Raw genomic sequence first — 20,337 nt, 5'->3', positions numbered from 1 at the left:
ATGAAAACAAAATGGGCAATGTTAAAGAACTTTCATATTTGATCTTAGCAATGCTATAGGCTAGTATATGTAGAATATACTATATATAGACAAGTATAGAAAGTAAACAAGGACAGTATTACTAAGTCCAAAGAAATTAAATTCATTCATTTATCAAATATTTATTGGCTATTATGTGCCAGGAATATACTTTCCTGCTCTTAGGAGTTTATATTCTAGCAGGAAAGGCAGACAAGCAATTACTGTTTAAGGTGATATGTGGTTTGAAGTCAAAGTGTTAGTCACTTAGTTGTGCCTGACTCTTTGCGACCCCATGGACTTTAGCCCACCAGGCTCCTCTGTCTATGGGATTCTCCAGGCAAGATTACTGGAGTGGGTAGCCATCCCCTTCTTCAGGGGATCTTCCCGACCCAGCGATCCAACCCTGGTCTCCTGCATTGCAAGCAGATTCTTTACTGTCTGAACCACCAGGACACATTAAGAACAGAACTTCCTGAGTGGAGAAAGCCTCTGTCCCTAGTGGCTTTAGCTATACCCGCAGATACCTATTTTGTTCTAGTGAGAATCTTAAAAGCTGAAGTACCCACTGAAACTTCTGGAGGGCAGTTTTATTTCTTTTGTGTCTTCTACTTTAAGTCCAAAGTGCTCAAAACTTAACACGTTTGGTGTTCTCATCCTTCACCCAAAAGAAGTACTCCCCTCATCTATTTCCTAAATGCTGTAGCACCACAAGATTTGCAATCAACAACCTCAGATAGACAGATGGTATCACCCTTATGGCAGAAAGCAAGAGGAACTAGAGTCTCTTGATGAAGGTGAAAGAGGAGAGTGAAAAAACTGACCTGAAACTCAACATTCAAAAAGATCATGGCATACGGTCCCATTACTTCATGGCAAATAAACGGGGGAAAAGGTGGAAACAATGACAGACTTTATTTTCTTGGGGTCCAAAATCACTGCAGATGGTGACTGCAGCCATGAAATTAAAAGACGCTTGCTCATTGGAAGAAAAGCTATGACAAACATAGAGACATCACTTTGCCAACAAAGGTCCATATAGTCAAAGCTATGGTTTTTCCAGTAGTCATGTACAAATGTGAGAGTTGGACCATAAAGAAACGCTGAAGAATTGATCCTTTCAAACTGTGGTGTTGGAGAAGACTCTTGAGACTCCCTTGGACAGCAAGGAGATCAAACCAGTCAATCCTAAAGGAAATAAACCCTGAATATTCATTGGAAGGACTGAAGCTGAAGCTCTGATACTTTGGACACCTGATGCAAAGAGCCAACTCATTGGAAAAGACCACCATGCTGGGAAAGATTGAAGGCAGGAGGAGAAGGAGATGACAGAGAATGAGATGGTTGGACGGCATCACCGACTTGATGGACATAAGTTTGAGCAAACTCAGGGAGATGGTGAAGGACAAGGAAGCCTGGCTTGCTGCAGTCCATGGGGTCATAAAGAGTCAGACACAACTCAGTGACTGAACAGCAACAACCTCCTTGTCTCTCATTCTCCCTCTTCCAAGTAGTGAACAAAGTCAGCTCTCCCTCCTTTATGCTCCCTGTCCCCTGCTGGAGCCTCTTCCCCAGCCATCATTTCTTACTTTGTCCTTTGCAATAGGCTAACTGAGCTTCCAGCTTAAACCCCTCTCTACTGATTTTAGACACACAGAGCTGATCATGTCACTGTAGTACTTTGAAAGTCAGGGTTCTCTGAGGATGAAAAGATTCAAATTCTTTGGTGTGTCCCAGAAATTTTACAAGCCCCCCCCCTCCCCCAAACACCTCTCCTGTCACGTCCCACATGTAGCCTCTCCTCACAGGGCGTCTCCTGCCTCCAGATATTCCATTCCCTCTTCCTCCTGTGATCCTGCTCTCCGCTTCTCCCAATTCCAATGTCTACTCTTTTCAAAAACTTGCCTGAATCCCCAGACACCCTTCCTCTAACATTAATCAAATAGTGTAACCATTTGCTCACATGTCTGTCTCTCCCATAAGGTGACCATGTTTTCCTCCGAAGCTAGGGAATGCCTGCCACAAAGTAGCCAAAGTTTAATGAATGAGGAATAGGCTCAGCATTGTTCTCAGGAACTACCCCAAAACGGGCAAGATGTCTTCCTAACAAACCTTCACCAAAGTGTTCTGCCAACCCCAACCATCTACGTGCCCAGCGCTACGTCTAGGCCTATCTATGCAGAAACATGCCCTTTGAGGAAAACACTGCAAGTAGAAAAGGAGAGAGTCCGAACTCTAATTTTAAGGGTGAATCCAACGGTCAGGGATTAAATAGTACTATTTTAGAATACAGTAGCCTCACCAATGCCCTTGCTAAACGACAGTTGGGCTGGGACCCTTGGAGAAAGCTCCAGGCGACTAGGGGGCAAATCATTTAATCTCAGTGTCAAAATATTTCTATTTAAACAGCATTAGTTTGCCTGGAGTGTGGGATCCTCAAATACGTGCAAATTGATCCAATCTAACGATCAAAACTGGCAAACACATCGCATGGGATCTACCAGCAGCTAAGGAATCCAGGCGTCCTTTCTGCCTCCCGGGGAAGGTCCGAGGGGCGACTCTCCGTGGCCCCTGTCCGGGTCTGCCGCTGGGACGTGGACGTTCACACAGAGCACTCGAGCCCCGCCCCCTGGCGTCTGCGGGGCCTCGGCGGGCGGGGCTCGCCACGTGGAGCGCGGGCCCGATTCTCCAAACGCATCTACGCCATTGCCGCAGCGCAGCTCGGGGTCAGCCTGCCGCCTCGCGTCAACAGCGGAGACCTTGCGGCCTGGGTTTACTCCAGCGCTGCTGACGTAACGTCATCTTGCGGTACGTGGACGGAAGAAAAAGAGTAGTAAGCCGGCGCGAGAGACGCGTGGGTTGGAGTGCGAGCCGGGTGGTAGGGCCCGGCGGCTGAGGCGAGGCAGGTACGAGCGGGCCACAAGGGTGGCGGTGATGGTGAGGCGCCGGCGCCTGCGTGGGGGCTCAGGCGGCACCCGGGCTGAGGCAAGGGAAGGTGTGCGCGCCGGGTCACGGGCGGCCGTGGGGACTGCGGGGGCGCGCGGCCTGAGCGGGAGCAGAGTGACGGGGGTCAGACCCGTAAGTGGGTGTGGGCGCGTGGAGGGATGGCGGCGGCCTGGGCCTCCCAGAGCGCGCTGCATCGCCACACGCCGGCGCGCGGAGGCCCGAGGGCTGCGGGGCTGTGGGCACTCGAACTCCCAGACCCCCTCGGATACACCCAGATGCAGAAACTGATCCATATGCAGGCTTGAAAACCCCAGATCCTGGTGCCTTCTCGGCGCGGGATCCCGGAACCAGCTTCAAGTGCACCTGCATGAGTGGTGGGGTTTCGCCCTGTTTGTAACTGTCCACAGGTCTACTCTCAGGGGCCTATGTGTGCAGTCCCGCGCGGCCTGCCTGGGCCTTCGTGATCCCCTCTTGAAAACCACCCCCGTCCCCACCCCGCAGCCAGAGCTCGCTCACGACCGCCTTTTGCAGTGTGGCATGAGGTCTGTGGATAATTCTTTCCGTGGCTTATCAGGGCTGGGCGGACCCAGATCCATCTCTCCCCCCCATCTCCGTTCCCCTCTCTAGAGGAGGTGACGTTTATCATTTGTCTTTAACCGGTGAACCATATAGCGAGCCTGTATTTCTGGGCGACGTTTGTTGAGACTAAAGTTCAGTTCTGTATTCAAGTAAGTAAGATAAGGACTATCTGTTCAGAACCTGTAAAGAAGTACTTGAGAAATGTCCTGAGTCAAAACATGGGAACTTTTCATTTGATGACATGGGGTCTAGACAGACACACATACCCTTTGCTCCCTGGGATTAGCTATCTATCTTAGGAGGTCATAATAAATCCTGGCAGGATAAACTATCCTTTGTAGTGAGGGCGGGGTCTGTCAGAGATGATGGGAGAGGCCAGGAGGCCTGGTTTCTACATAAGTCAAGTATAATTTGTGACTATGTCTGCCCATCAGAGGCTATGAAATTCTTTGTTCCAGTGACAGGTCCTGAAAGAAGGAAGGAAGAAAGTGGTTGTAAGATATAATAACATTAGCTCCTAAAAGACAGATGGAGGAGAGTATATGTTTATTGAGCATCTCTTGTATCCAGGCATTACATTCTTGGAATGTAGTTGCTTCATTTTCTCACAATAATTCCACGAGGTCCTTATTGTTATTGTCCCTGGTTTACAGATGAGGAGTCTGAGACTTTAAAAGATTGGAAGGCATACAGCTAGCAAGCGCAAAGCTTGATTGTTTCCCATGTTTACCATGCCTTCGGTGGGAAGTTTATAATCCTTTTGGGAGAATCAGAAATAGCACGAACCAGTCGGAAACCAACTTTTAGGAATATATCCAACTTTGAATGCTAGAGTTGCTGGGGAAAGTTTGTGAAGGAGATGGAATTAGAATTTTAGGGTCATTATTTGATTGTTTTACCCTTTTGGCTGTTCTAGTATTATTTTGGTGAATTAATGTATAAATAATTGTTTAGCAGCAGTTTCAAAAGGAATCTGTATAAGCAGCAAACATAGATCATGGCCTCATAGTATGCTTCAGAATTATGCAAATAATTTTCTCTTGGAACCTTCCTTACTGTCACAAACACTGAAGTCAACAAAGACAGCACTTAACACTTTCTCTTGCTTATATAGATGCCATATTTTGTATGACAGATGTATCCTGCCAGTCTCTTCTCTCTTCTTTCTGTATCTTTGTGCAGTATAAATTGAAAAGCATTAACCATTCCTTGTTTCTCTTCACTTTAGGGCAAAATGCTAGTCTTTTTAGGCATGTTTAAACACCGTGAGGCATGTGTGAGAGAGTTGGAATATATTTATTAACGCGTAGAGCAGAAGTTAAAAGGAGGCCCAGGAGCATGATGAAGGATTTTTCACATCTCGTGAAAACAACCATGTCCCTGTAGTGTTAAGAGCTGCAATAATGAATGGCATAATCTCTCTGTGTGAGTATATTTATATATTAATATACACACACAGAGGAAGAAGCCTCCTGCCTTTTTATGAACTAAACTATTCTTTGTCTAAAATCTTAAGTTTGACCTGCAGTGGGGAAATGCCCGCAACCCAGCTCTGAAAACTAGGTGTGTGTTCGTCCTCCATGAGGTGTGCCCAGGGTCGTTCAGATGCCAGCTGTTTACAGGTGTTGCCCACTCCCTCCTAGGGATTGAAGAGTGTGCTTTGGATTCCTCTGGACAGCAAGAATAAAGACAAAGCCGCCATCTCCGACCTTTCCTCCCTTTCCTTGTGTCAGCAGGGATCAAGCTGACATTTCAAATATGTGGTTTTCAGAGTTCTTTTGGGAGATGAGAGCAGGAATGTGGAGGTGGCTGCTTATGGAATGTCAAATCTGTGTTTTGATTGGTTGAAGACTCCCTAATGGTGTAGAAATTGTAATGAAGATTTAATATCAGTAGATAAACATTATACCTTGAAGATGTTTTTTGTCACTCAAAATATTCATAATACTTAGTTCCCATTTTTTTCCCATAAAAGCTAAGATGGTCCTGGGACTTCCCTGGTGGTCTAGTAGTTAAGAATCCACCTGCCAATGCAGGGGACATGGGTTTGATCCCCGGTCCAGGAAGATCCCTCCTTCCTCGAAGCAACTAAGTCTGTGTACTACACCTACTGAGCCTGCATGCCACAATGCAGCCTGCGTGCCTAGAACCCACACTCCCAAACAAGAGAAGCCACCACAATGAGTAGTCCGTGCACTGCAATGAAGAGTAACCCCCACTCGCCACAACTAAAGAAAGCCCATGCACAGCAGTGAAGACCTAGTGCAGCCAAAAAATAGAAATAAATGTATTAAAAACAAACAGAAAAAAAACTTAAGATGGTCCTAAGCAGGGAAGAATAGAGTCAGAGCTTGGGGGAGGAGCCGTTTCTCTCTTTTCTGTATGTAGAATACAGAAGAGTTTGAATCAGGAGAGTCAAGTTTTTACTCTCGGTGTGGGGAGGTGGATGAAAGTAAAATGAACTATCTAGTATTTTGGTTATTTATTTTTTTAAATGAATTCTGCAGATATCTTGGTCAGTGACCACCTCACAGCATGTTGAGTCAAGTCTGCCGCTCTGGGTTCCAGTCCTTCACCCAGCGTCTCCTGCCCCGGGTCCAGTCCACAATACTCTCCAGATCTCGTAGGTATCCTAGGAAACATAAGTATGTGGGAGGTTTGGTCCAAGTGTGTTTGAAACAAAGTTTTAAAGAAGAAAAAAACTGTTATTTGGCAGAATTGGACAAAGGCAATAAGCAGGGAAGCAGCATACTGCTGAAATGCTGTGTTTGTTTTTATCAATAAAGTAAAGTTTTTCGAGGGGATAGGCAGGTTATGGCATAGATTATGGCGATGGTTTCACAAGTGTATACTTACCTGCAAACTCATGAAGTTGTGTACATTAATTTTATAGCTTCTGGTATGTAAAAAAAAAAACCAAACCCTCAAAATTTAAAAAGATTTTTAAAGATAAAATATTACTTTTATTTAATCCCCCCAGATTTTTTGCAGGCTATTTTTTCTTCATTCCCTTTTTTGTAATGAAGTGTTTAATTTTGAGATAATTATAGATTCACTTGCAGCTTTAAGAACGAATACAAAGAGAGCACTTATACCTAGTTATCCCAGTATCTCAACCAGGGTATCAATGTGGATGGAAGCAGGTTAAGATTTCCATCACTATGGAATCCTTCTAGCCATCCTCCTTCCTGTCTCTAACTCTTGGCAGCCTATAATCAGTTCTCCATTTTTATAATTTTTAAATGTTATGTAAATGAAATTATGAAGTATCTGACCTTTGGGGGTGACTTTTTTTACTCAGCATAAATCTCTGGAGATTCTTGTGTGTATCACTTTGTTCATTTTTATGACTGAATAGTATTTAGTGGTATGGGGGTATCACAGTTAGTGTAACTGTTCATCATTGAAGGACATCTGGTTACTTTTTTTGTCTGTGGTGAGTAAGACCGCTGTGAACATTTGTGTACAGGATTTTGTGTGAATATCAGTTCAGTTCAGTTCAGTTCAGTCGCTCAGTCGTGTCCGACTCTCCGCGACCCCATGAATCACAGCACGCCAGGCCTCCCTGTCCATCACCAACTCCCGGAGTACTCTCAAACTCATGTCCACAGAGTCGGTGATGCCATCCAGCCATCTCATTCTCCGTCGTCCCCTTCTCCTCCCGCCCCCAACCTTTCCCAGCATCAGAGTCTTTTCCAGTGAGTCAACTCGTCGCATGAGGTGGCCAAAGTATTGCAGTTTCAGCTTTAGCATCAGTCCCTCCAATGAACATCCAGGATTGATCTCCTTTATGCGGTTATTTGGGATAAATGTCCAATAGTTCAGTTTCCAGGTTGTATGTTGGTTGCATGTGGTAGGATTTTTCTCTCTCTTTTTTATTTTTTAAATTATGAAAGTATGATTAACACATTTACAGGAGACTTGGAAAATATAAAACAAAGTTACTTGTAGTTCCATTATGTTTTACAGTTTTTTTAAGTAGATAAATTTTTAGTTGGAGTTTCAATATCACTCTTAAAAATTAATAGAGTGAATATACAGGAAAGTAGAAGGATATGGTACGCCTGAAAAGCGCCATGAATGAATTCAACATAATTAAGATTTACACAATTTTCACAGACTCAGTTCAGTTCAGTCACTCAGTCATGTCCAGCTCTTTACGACCCCATGAATCACAGCACGCCAGGCCTCCCTGTCCATCACCAACTCCTGGAGTTCACTCAAACTCATGTGCATCGAGTCGGTGATGCCATCCAGCCATCTCATTCTCTGTCGTCCCCTTCTCCTCCCGCCCCCAATCCTTCCCAGCATCAGAGTCTTTTCCAGTGAGTCAACTCGTTGCATGAGGTGGCCAAAGTATTGGAGTTTCATCTTTAGCATCAGTCCTTCCAATGAACACCCAGGATTGATCTCCTTTAGAATGGACTGGTTGGATCTCCTTGCAGTCCAAGGGACTCTCAAGAGTCTTCTCCAGCACCATAGTTCAAAGCATCAATTCTTTGGCGATCAGCTTTCTTTCACAGACTAGTAAAATACAAATCTTGTTCAAGTTCCCATAGACCATAACTAGGAGACATTGGAAGATATCCAGGGATATAAAACAAGGTGCAAAAAGTTCATAGTCTAAAGGTATTCAAATCATACAGAGTCTGTTCTCTTATCTCTGTGGAATTCTGTTAGAAATCAATATCAAAAGATATTTGAAAATAACTCACATATTTTCAAGTGCAGTGTGACAAAAGAGATCACACTGAAAGCCATTGAAAGCCTCAGTAAAGTTAGAAGACTGAAAGAACACAGAGGATGATTGCAGAGAAGAAAACATTTAAATGAGAAATTAGTATCAAAATGAGACATTAATATTAAAGATACTTTAAAAACCCCACGTATTTGGAAATTAAATGTCCACTTTTAAATGATGGGTATATCTAAGCCATAAGAAGGAAAATTAGAAAATATTCATAACAGAATGGAAATGAAAAGAGAATTTACCAGAATTTGTTGCTTGCAGTTGAAGCTGTTCAATGCAATGTGGTAGTTAGTTTCATAAGAAATTGGCAAACTGCTTTTGCAGTGGCTGTACCATTTTACGTTCATACCAGCAGTGTATGAGTGATCTACTTTCTCTTCATCCTCAATAGCATCTGATGTTGCCACTCTTTTTTATGTTATCCATTTTGATAGATATATAATGATATCTCACTGTGGTTTTCCTTTTCCCTGTTGGCTGATGAGATTGAACATCTTTTCATGTGCTTATTTGCCATCTGAATATCCTCATCAGTGAAATATCATTTTTAATTGGATTGTTTGGTTTTCTGCTGTTGAACTTTGAGTTTTTTAATGTCTGCTAGATACTAGTCCTTGGTCGGATTTGTGCTTTGAAAATATTTTCTCCCAGTTTGTAACTTGCCATTTCAGTCCCTTAACAGGGTCTTTCATAGAGGAAAATGGTTTTTGTTTTTTTAACTTTGATGAGATCCAATTTATCAGTTTTTCATTTTATGGATTGTATGTGTGTGCTAAGTCCCTATAGTCGTGACCTACTGTTTTCTACCCCATGGACTACAGCCCACCTGGTTCCTCTGTCCATGGGATTCTCCACGCAAGAATACTGGAGTGGGTTGCCATACCCTCCTCCAGGGGATCTTCCTGACCCAGGGATTGAACCCGAGTCACTGGCTTCTCCTGCGTTGGTAGGCGGATTCTTTCTTTACCACTCGTGCCACCTGGGAATCCATGGATTGTACATGGGAAGTCAAATCTGAGAACTCTTTTATAGCCTTAGATCTTAAAGATTTTCTTCTGTGTTTTTTTCCCTAAAAGTTTTGTGGTTACGTTGAAGTCCCATGATCCATTTTGAATTAAGATTTGTATAAGGTGTGATAGGTCAAGATTCATTTTTTTTTTTGCTTATAGAGGTCTAGTTATAAAGGCTGTTTATGATATTTTGAATTACTTGTCTCCTTGATAACACCTAAATGTTATCAACAAATCTCAAAACCTTTCTGCGAGAGGACTTGCTTACCAGCTAATCAAGCTTATCACCATTGGAAAAATCTGTTTCCCATTCATGGAAGTATAGATGCTCAGTCATGTCTAACTCTTTGCGACCCCATGGGCTGTAGCCCACCAGGCTCCTCTGTCCATGGAATTCTCTAGGCAGGAACACTGGAGTGGTTTGCCGTTTCTTTCTTCAAGGGATCTTCCTGACACAGGGATCAAACCTGTGTCTCCCACATTGCAGGCAGATTCTTTACCGTCTGAGCCACAAGGGAAGCTTTCATGCAAAGAAGAGTGTAAAGTTTAAAAGCTGAGGGTCTGAAACTAGGCTCCCTGTGTTTGAAAACTACCTCTGCTACTTACTTAGTGACCACAGCTATGGATTTAGATCACAATTCCATGAGCTGGCATTTTGGATCAGGCTCAGCTACACAGTGGTTCCATGTCCTTGTCAGCTCTCAACTTTGGCTCAGGTCAGGGTTGATTGTTGAAGGCCAGGGGGGGTCTGCAGGGGTAACAGATCATCTCTGTTCCACATGGTCTCCCATCCTACAGCAGGCCATCCATAGCTTCTTCACATGGTGCTTCCTGAGAATAGCAAGCTTGGGAGTGACAAGGTCTCTGCGACCTAAGCTCAGAGTTTATACAGAGATAGGCTTGTATACAGTGTTGGAAACAGCTCGGCTTGTTTATACATTGCAGGCTCTGCTGCACTGTATTGGTCAAAGCAAGTCATAGGGCCAGCTGCTATTTAAGGAGAGGAGAAAATAGATTCCACCGGTGGATGGGAACAGCTTCAAGTATTGTGGCCATTTTTGCAGTCTGAAAATGCTGATAAGTTACTCAACTTCTCTGAGCCACAGCTTCCTTATGTATAAAATGAAGCTGAGATTGAAGGCGGGAGGAGAAGGGGATGACAGAGGATAAGATGGTTGGATGGCATCACCGATTCAGTGGGCATGAGTTTGAGTAAACTCAGGGAGTTGGTGATAGACTGGCGTGCTACAGTCCATGGGGTCGCAAAGAGTTGGACACAACTGGGCAACTGAACTGAATAATAATAACTAATGCATGGTAATACCTAACTCCTGAGTCTTAACTCATGAGAATTCAGAAAGATGATGATGATGAGTCATAGCTAACACATTTTTATATACCACCTGATATTTATTGTTTACTTTGTGCCAGTCCCTGTTCATGCATTAACTCATTTCATCCTCTGCAAAAACCTTATGAGGAAAATGAGGTAACAGCAAGTAAGTGAAGAAGTTGAGATTCCAACCCAGCAAGTCTGACTTCAGAGTCAGACACACCCTTCATATTTCCTGTGCTTCTGTATAAGGTGTAGGAATAGTTTTAACACAGTTTTGGTATATAGTAAGTATTCACTTTAGGGTTTTATTGCTGATATTATTGTTTATTCTCATTAGACTCATTCACAGGAGACATTTTATGATCTTATCCCTAGATTTTTCTTTGTATTCAGTTATTTCTAGAGCCCTATGTTCACTGACCATGATATGCAGAAGAGCAAAAAAGAGAAAAGGCAAAATGAGAAAGCATATAGATACAAACAGAGGGAAGTGGAAGGGCAGGAAGGGAGATAGAAACCATGTCCAGGTCCCTTCCTGTTCAGGCCTGAAACACAGCCTCATTACTGAGTATTAGGACTCTGATGCTGAAAAGCTAAAGGTCTTCTCCCTTTAAGTGTGACTTGTGGCACTTTTGATGAATATGGGCAACCCCTCCCTGTAGCACACGTGTGTACATATGTACCTTGGTGTCCCTTCATCCTTAACAGGAGTAGATGGCTTTTCTTTGAGACTTGGGGCCTAAAGGTCCTTAGAAGATAGGAAGAGATTACCTATTCAGAAGCCATAGATTTTTCCTAACTAATCAAGGCCTTCTCAGTCCTTCATATGAACCCCAAAAAGTATAATACACTGCAGGACGTAAAAAATGCCCTCAAGGAAAATAGGGTCAATTCAGAAGGGTGACAGCATTGTCACATTGTCACAGAATAGGAAACCAGGGAAAGCCCTGGGCCCCATAGAATGCTCCTTGGTGCAGAGCCCACTGGATGTGACTGAGCTTTTTATTTGCTTAAAACCTTGTTGATAGATGTGGCCTCTTCTTGAATCTTTCCTTAAACCTGATATGCTGTGACCCAGTTGCATGTCGCCAGAGTGACCCTTGACTGCCTGGCACCAAGCCATGCCACCCTCCTCTGCTGATACAGACTGTGGATCAGGAGTTTCATTCATGCTAACCTGGCCTGCTAGGACTCACCTGCTTGCCACTGCCTGTGTCCCTGAGGTGCCCTGTCAGGTTGCTCCACCCATGTACAGCACTTTTCTAGGCCAGGACATGTCCTACAATGCACAGGAGAGAAAAGTGGCCCCCGGGCCTTGAGAGCTGTCAAGAGAGATGCATGCTACACGGGTACAGCCCTGAGCGCTGCATACAGCCACTGATGATCACAGGTCCAAACTCCAGGGGAGTAAGTTTCTCCCTCTACACCCCTTCCTCCATCAGGTCAGCGAGGCCAAAACTATTAGGTATACAGTTTTTATGCTTAGACTTAGGTGTGTGTATTGCTTAGGATAGTATCCTTAAAGACTAGGCCAGGGTACCTATATTGATGAACCCGATGAAGAAAGAGAGCTGTCCAGGGAACAGCCCCCACAACACACCGGTCCTTTGGTTCCTAGGACCCCCTCACCAGGAACAGGTCTAACAAGGGTGTCAAGCTCCAGTTCTATCCCAGGTGATGGGCTAACTGTGCAGCTCTCTGCTGGAAACCAGATTGCAAGTCTGTTGTGAAAAAAGACCATATCGCCTTTCTTTAATCTCCACAGATCTGAAACATTGTCACTTAAAGAAATGGTTATTTAAGAGAGGAGAGAAAAGACTCTTTATGACTTTGTTTAAAATGTTCTTTCTAGGTTTGTGTGTGAAGGAGGTAGAGAGGGAGAACATACAGTGATTTTCCAGTCTGTGAGAATAGGGTTCTGCCTGCTTTACCCTAATTTTTGTAGTGTAGACAGAGACAGCGGATGCTCAGTTACAGTTAGAGGAGTCAGTGGTCGGGAGATAGAGGCACTGGGTAGAGAAATTCTGAGAAATCTGCCTGTAAATATAAAGGGAGGTGAGAGTAGTTGATTCAAGTGGAGGAGGTTACTCTGCAATAATAGGATTATAGAAGAATAGTCTGAAAGGTGGCTCAGAATGATTACTTTAGTAACTCACTCCAGTGTTTATTAAGGTCTGCGGTGATACATAGAGAACTCTGTAAGGGAAGGCAGTCAGCAGGAAGTTGGATTCGCGAGAAGTGGTAAGGAGGTTCAGTGCCTGACGTTCAGGCGTGACTTATTTTCAGCTTTTTTATCAAGTTTTTTGTTTTGTTGTGGTGAGGATTCTTTTTGGGGTTATTTGTTTGTTTTTGTTTGGTCTCTTAGAAATCTTGTTCAGTGTTACAAGAAGAATCAGGAAAGAATTGATTAGAGGCAGATGTCCACAGGGATACAAAGAAGGATCTGACTCCAGCATTTACATCCAGTTTCTTTTATCCTTGTTACAGACATCTGAATTCATGCTGCCATATTTGAGAGAAAATTTATGGGGAGATTAGTTATGATTTTTTATTACTTATACCAGTTACTTTATATTGTCTTAGCTAATCAGACTCTTTTATAGCAGTGTGGTTTCTTTAAAAGCACACATATTTTTCTGGTTATGAAAGCAATACATTTTTTCTGCATAAGTTTGGAAAACATAGAATAAAGAAAAATAAGTCACCCATAATATCATCATGAGATAAAATAGTAATATTTTTATTTATTTACCTTTTTGTATGCATTTAGAAATGTATGTGAAACAACATATCGTGATCATTTTCCCATATTATTAAAAATTCTAAAAATGTTAAATCTTCCTGACCATTTTTGAACATTTACTCTGCTTCTGATTTTTCCTATTATAAATAATGCTGATGAATAGCCTGCTGATAAATTTCTTTGTCTCTATCTCTGATTAGTTCCTTAGAATAAATTTCCTGAACGTGGAATTGCTGAATCAAAGATGTGAATATTTTTAAGGTTTTTAATACATTTTGCCAACATGTCTTCAGGAAAGATTTTGTTTAAATTCTTGACCAGCAATATTGGAGTGTACCTGGAGTGTACCTGGATACAAACTCCACACAATACTGGACTAAAACATGCTTGATGTGACTTTTGATATACTGGTTTTCTTCAGTTGAGAATGGTAAAACTATTTTTTGGTAGCTGAACTGGTTACTATTTTGCATGCATATTTTCAGTGAGAAATTATATCGTGTATTTCTCTCTTTTTTTCTTGCATTTGACTTTGTTTCGGTTCTGCAGGTCGTGTTCAGCCATCAGCCATCAGACATGTTCGTTCTTGGAGCAATATCCCCTTTATCACTGTGCCCCTCAGTCGTACACATGGCAAGTCTTTTGCCCACCGCAGTGAGCTGAAGCATGCAAAGAGAATTGTGGTGAAACTCGGAAGTGCTGTGGTGACCCGAGGGGATGAATGTGGCCTGGCTCTGGGGCGCCTGGCATCTATTGTTGAGCAGGTAATTCCCAAGATGGAAAATTTAGCTGAACTAAAACAAAGTCCATTTTTTACGCTCTCATTTCAGATTTCTTAGCTTGTATAAGTAATCCTCATTTGACTACAGTAGATTTAACCCAATCTGAAAACTCCTTTTCCTGAAGAAGGTGCCACCAGAAGACAGCATCCCAGGGCAAACAGAGGGAGTGTCAAGGAGCGGAGTTGATTTCATGTAGTTCATCCCTCAGGCTTCTTAGGGAGAAGGAGCTGTGTATGTCAGTGGTTCTTAATCCTGGCTGCACATTAAAATCACCGAGGGGCTTGGACTTCACTCTCAGCCGCTTGATAAGTGAAGATGGGATGAGGCTCACCCCTCTGTGTTTTTAAAGTTACCCAGGTAGTAGTGGTCAGAATTGAGTACCCAACTCTGGATTTGTGTGAATATTGAGCTTCCCCCTACTTTTTGCTAGGCTTTATCTTTTTTAATTAGCCCAGTAATCTTGAAACAAGTAGGAGCTGTCATTGCAAATATTTCCGAAGTTCGGATATTTGAAAAGACTCACCAGACTCCACACAGAATACCCATATAATCATTTAAAGGCAGAGGGATGCAAGGCCACAGAAGAGAGGGTAAGCAAGCATTGAGGGGCTGAGAGAAATCCTATACACAAGCCCCCAGGGTCCTTATCTGCACAGGACACACTATTTCCAGATTGAATCACCAGGAGGTCTGTGCCAGGAATCTTGGCTTTGCAAGGCCTCAAAGCAGAGTTTTCAATGGGCATTTTTTACCAGATTGACCATTGATAGTTTATCAGTAAAGAAACTGACCTTAAGGGGTCAACATGTGAGTTTTGGACTTTAAACATCACATCACAAATCCTCCTACCCTTATCTTTTCTGGGAGTGCAGGGATCAGCAAACTTTTCCTGTAAAAGACCAGTACTGAGTGTGTTACTCTCTGTAAGCCATTCTATGTCCTTCTCAACTACTCATATACCATTGTGCCACAGAAACAATCTTAGACAGTATGTAAATGAACAACAGGTGGGGCTGTGTTCTGATAATACTTCATTTCCAAAAACAGGCGCAGGTCAGAGTTGACCTGCAGGTCATAGTTTGTCAACTCTTGACCAAGAGTCAAAAACCCAGACATCCAAATATCCTTGAGATAAAGCTGGAGTTTTTCTGTCCTAGCTGTAACTCAGCTCTATCTTCCATAGCTATGTTTTCAGTTTTAAAAAACATTTTTACTGAAGTGGGTATTAGAATACTGCTAAAACTTGATGGAATTTTCATCATATGTTTTCTGTACTAAGCAATTATCATGAGATCTGCCTTTCAGATTGAGTCCCTCAGTTCCGTTCAGTTTAACAAATGTTTATCAAAGGGCTACTTCTGCTTTGAGGCCTTCCATAGCCAAGATTCCTTGCACAGATCTCTTGGTAATTCAATCTGGCACAGTTTGGTCCCTGTGTAAATAGAGGGCTGCCTCTAACTGTAGTCTCTCCCCTTGGGAAACCAGGGGAGAATAAACTGGGAGTAAACTGGGACTCCTAAAATAATTAGGTGATTGTTCAAGGCAGACCATATCAAAATGCGAGGGCCCAAATGAGAGGTACTGAGGTCCGGAGGTGGGAAGGTTGGATGAGAGTGGGGTCACTGTTGGAACTTCCTCAGAGAGATGAGCCTCAGGGTGAGCCTTTGTGACTGACAGGATTTGAAGTGGCAAAGGGGAAGTGTTCCATGCTGCTCAGTGCACATTGTGAATGGTGCCTCTGGAATTGTGTAGCCTGGTGGTTCTGGGAACAGGGAGGCTCCAGGAGTAGTCTCCAGACAGGAGACAAAAGCAGGAATGAGTTTGGCATGCTGGTGGGCCAGGGAGGGAGCAGAGCTTGAAGGCAGTGGAGGTGATTTCATCAGGGAGAATGTATCTAATTCCATTAGTTAAGACTTTTGACACTGAGTGGAGGAATTGGGTTTCTACCTAAAAGGAAGATTGAAGATTTTGAGCAAAGGAGAAACTTGATGAAAACAGTGGGGAGAACCTGATAGTGGTTTGCCATTAGGTCACCAGCTCTCCTTCTAGGGACACCAATGGACCTTCAGGAGCAGTCTTCTAGGCCAAGGCAGTCCTGACATATGGAGTCCACTATCTTGTCCAAGGATCTGATCATGTTAGATAGACTCAGGAGCCAACTTTAAGTGGATTCCATTGGCCAAAGATGGGAATATCTGAATATTATTGCACTGAATTTAAGCACGTGAAATATATTTAAATCTATGAATGACAATGATACTTAAAAAATATTCCTTGGTTACTTTTGAAGGATTCCAAAGAGCCTACTCATTTAGGAAACTGATAAATAAGGGGAAAGACACATCTGTGCAGCCTTTCACATATAACCCGTACCTCAGGGCAGCCAAATAGTTGATGAAGGAAAGTTTCCCTTTATGGAAGTATTCCAGCCTTTAAATAGGGAAGAAATGAATGAATTAGAATATCAGTGTAGCCCGTAATGAATTAACTGGTCTTGGTGATGATCATCAACAGTAACTAACATCACAAAAATTCATGCAGGCCTTCTGTATCCCCTTGATGGATACCATGACATGTGAAGAATTCTTGACAAAAAAGATCAAACTTCCATACCTAACAGCAGTTTGCAGCAAAGAGAATACAGCATTAAACTGTATCACAGGGACAGAAGCAGGAAAGTCAAGGTTGAGAAACCTTAAAGGACAACCCAGTTTCTTTAATGAACAATTACAAGGGAAGAAAATGATAGAGGGGAACCTATGGATTAAAAATGAATTAAGAGACCCTTCAACTAATTGCAGTGTATGGGCTTAATTTGCATCTCAATTTGAGCAAGCTTTCAAAAGTGGGGAGATGTGAACACTGACTGGATATTTGATATTAGTGAATTATTGAAATGTTTTAGATAATAAATTTAGTTTTGTGGATGTATGCACTTACCGTGTGTTTTAGCAATTGCTTTCAGAAATATTTACAAACCAGCAAATAATGTGTCTGGAGTCTAGGGTTCATATTAAAATAACAATGGAGCTATAAAAGGAATATTGGAGAGTGAGAAATTGGCCATGAGAGACAGTTGTTGAAGCTGGGTCATGAGTCCATAGGAATTTATCATTTGATTCTTACCACTTTGCCTAAGTATGAAATTTTCTATGATAAAAAGTTTTTTCTCATTTAAAAAATATTATTAAAGTATAGTTTATTTACTGTGTTGTGTAAGAAATAAATTTTTTAGATTATGATTTATCGTAGCTGTCTCATAACTTCCTGAACCAGGTTTTAGGGTTCAAGCATCAGGAGGAATGGACAGGTTAGGAATATGGACTCTTTGATTCTCTCCTGTGGATCCGTCCTAGGTGGGAAACAAAGTAACCAACACTGTTTTAGGCAGACAGAGCAGAAGAGCAGCAGCATCTGTCCCTGGTCTAGCCAGAGGCTGCCCACAAGTCAGACATGCCCTGGAAACAGTGTCATCTCCCCAGGGCATGCCTTAGAATTTGAGAGGCCATCTGCTAAGTTTTTGTTGCATTTCCTGGCTCCAAACTTGTGTTCTGGGTTTCATTTCCTCAAACAGCAAGATCTTCCACATTATAGACTCTTCTATGTATCTTCAAGTCCTGTCGGTGCCAAACCTGGCTGCATACCAGAATCCCCTTATTGAAACTTCTCATTTCTGTCTGCCATCTACTTATCAGATTTGAGGAAATGTGTAGAACTCTATTTTTATCACACAACCTGGGTGATTTCTTCCAGAGCCAGCCCAGTGCTGATCTATAAACCTACACTTGGGATCCACTCATTAGTCTACCCTGCCTGAATCTCTTGTGACGAGAGGAAAGAGATATTACAGGGACTTGTGCCTTTTCCTTCGTCATCGTCAGGTGTCAGTGCTGCAGAATCAAGGCCGAGAGATGATGCTGGTGACGAGTGGAGCTGTAGCCTTCGGCAAGCAACGCTTGCGCCATGAGATCCTTCTGTCTCAGAGCGTAAGGCAGGCCCTACACTCAGGGCAGAACCACCTGAAAGAGATGGTGAGTGCGGCTTCCCCACCCCCTATAACTGGGTCCTTAGGCCCCCTCCCCACCCTCCCAACCACACCTTGTCTGTTGGCACGTTACAGGCAATTCCAGTCTTAGAAGCCCGAGCCTGTGCCGCTGCTGGACAGAGTGGGCTGATGGCCTTGTATGAAGCCATGTTTACCCAGTACAGCATCTGTGCTGCCCAGGTGAGAGGCTGACCTTTGCAAGGGGGTGGGACCTGTGAGGGTGATTCCCGTGGAATAAGGTTATTGCCAGCGAGGCTCTGGAGCCAGACTGATAGGATACAGTCTCAGCTTCACCACTTGCTAGATGGAAGATCTGGAAAAAGTCTTTAGCCTCTTTGTGCCTCAGTTGCCTTATTGAAAAATGAGAATGTCATCAGTGCCTGTTGCAGAGGGTTTTCAGAAGGACTCAATGAGAAAATTTATGAAAAGCATTTAATGTGTTTGGTTCAATACATTCTCAGTAATGTTAGCTCTTGTTGCTATACTTGTAACTCTTAGGACTACTCCAAGAACTGATACTTCTTCTGAAGATAGGTTCAGTTCAGTCGCTTAGTCGTGTCCGACTGTTTGCGACCCCATGAATCACAGCACGCCAGACCTCCCTGTCCATCAGCAACTCCCAGAGTTCACTCAAACTCATGTCCATCGAGTCGGTGATGCCATTCAGCCATCTCATTCTCTGTCATCCCCTTCTCCTCCTGCCCCAATCCCCCCAGCATCAGAGTCTTTTCCAGTGAGTCAACTCTTTAGATGTCTTTATTTCATTGACTTCTTTGACTTCGGGTGGCTTGTTTCTCTTTGCATCTGGTTGCCTTATACAATACATACCTACTGACCATTGAAGGATAATGCTGTTGGTTCGTTGGTTTTTAATTCATTTAGCAAATGTTTATTGTGCACCACTGTGTACTGAGGAGTCTGTTAGACATCGGGATACTGCAGCAAACAAATCAGCCATGTTCCAGTCCTCATGGAACATGAGGTTACCGCCTGAATGTTCTAGAATCTTCTTTCTACATTTCTTTTTTACCTTAATTTACAGAATTCTTGTCAGGTGTATTTTTAATCAACTATACAACTGTACACTAAATAGAAACACTTAAATATCACAAAACAACTGAAAAAGCCTAACTTCCCAAGTTATTTTCAGATTTGCTGCCTCTGATCCTATCATTTACACAGATGTTTTTATGTACAGATGATGTTGTTATACATTCTTTCAGGTTTGGGTCTTGCATTTCCTATCACTTTTTCCGTTTTTCCATCATTTTCCCAGTTGTTATCCATAATGATGTTCAGAGTGTCATTGAGTAAGGGAGCTGAAACAGAAAAGCATGGACTTGTTCACTTTTGCTTGTCTGGGACCCCACTCTGAAGTCTCAGATTTTTTTTCAGTCACACAAATGCAGTGGAAATCTCAATTTTGGGCACCTCTTATTATCAGTTCTTTTTTCCTTCCTAGTCCAATGACAGTTTTAGTCTTTAATTTTTTTTTAAGTGCCTGGAACCAGGTGAGGAAAGTAAAGTCCAGGAACTTTGCTTTTGTTTGCCTTCATCTAAGGGCCCCTTCACTCCCAACACCTTTGCCTTGCCCAAGATCTGATCTATAGGAAATCTTTGCTCTTTGCACCTTATATCATGGTTCCTTGTTTTCTTTAGTAATCCTGTTCTTAAGACCATTATCGGGGGCTTTTGAAAGTTTCCCATAAGTTGTCAGGTTAAAGACTTAAACAAGAACAGCAGCTATTGTTTCTTCATAGAAATGAACCTGATTTGTATCCTAACAGATTGACTTTCTCCAAACACATACTTTTCTCTCTGGTTTCTTGTCTTCCATCTCTTATTTGCTAAACTGTTTGAGCAACAGATATTTTCACTGGACCTTTATACGTCCTGCTTGCCTCTCCTATTTACACATGTGTTTACTTTTATTGTTTGACCTTCCACCACCAGGACCAGAATCTATATGTTCACCTTTGACCCAGGCCTGTTTCCTACAGGACTAAACTTTCTGAAAAGACATTCATGATCTAACCTATTCCATCTTCCCCAAGTCATCAGCATATTTATTCTCCATCCCAACAGCTATTACAGGGTCTGGCATTTCAGAGGTACTCAAACAATTTTT

General features: G+C 42.8%; 1 protein-coding gene across 3 annotated transcripts in view; it reads left to right on the top strand.

The window, feature by feature from the left end:
* The first annotated feature begins 2,695 nt into the window (after positions 1 to 2,695).
* The window catches only part of ALDH18A1 (aldehyde dehydrogenase 18 family member A1), a 40,141-nt gene continuing 22,499 nt past the window's right edge, over positions 2,696 to 20,337 (top strand). For 2 of the 3 annotated variants that reach the window (XM_055425024.2, XM_055425021.2), the window contains exons 1-5: positions 2,772 to 2,924; positions 6,051 to 6,166; positions 13,932 to 14,146; positions 18,046 to 18,195; positions 18,285 to 18,389. In XM_055425024.2, coding sequence (XP_055280999.1) covers positions 6,079 to 6,166; positions 13,932 to 14,146; positions 18,046 to 18,195; positions 18,285 to 18,389 — 558 coding nt within the window. In that variant the 5' untranslated portion in view covers positions 2,772 to 2,924; positions 6,051 to 6,078. Of the gene's footprint in view, positions 2,925 to 6,050; positions 6,167 to 13,931; positions 14,147 to 18,045; positions 18,196 to 18,284; positions 18,390 to 20,337 lie in introns of all 3 variants that reach the window. The other variant, XM_055425022.2, reaches the window with a different exon arrangement.

The sequence above is a fragment of the Moschus berezovskii genome, chromosome 12 (genome assembly GCF_049115385.1).
Source record: "Moschus berezovskii isolate FMDL1 chromosome 12, NW_MosBer_1.0, whole genome shotgun sequence".
In the NCBI taxonomy this organism is placed as follows: Eukaryota; Metazoa; Chordata; class Mammalia; order Artiodactyla; family Moschidae; genus Moschus; species Moschus berezovskii.
Note: the sequence above shows the minus strand (reverse complement) of the source record. Positions and strands in the feature narration are given on the sequence as shown.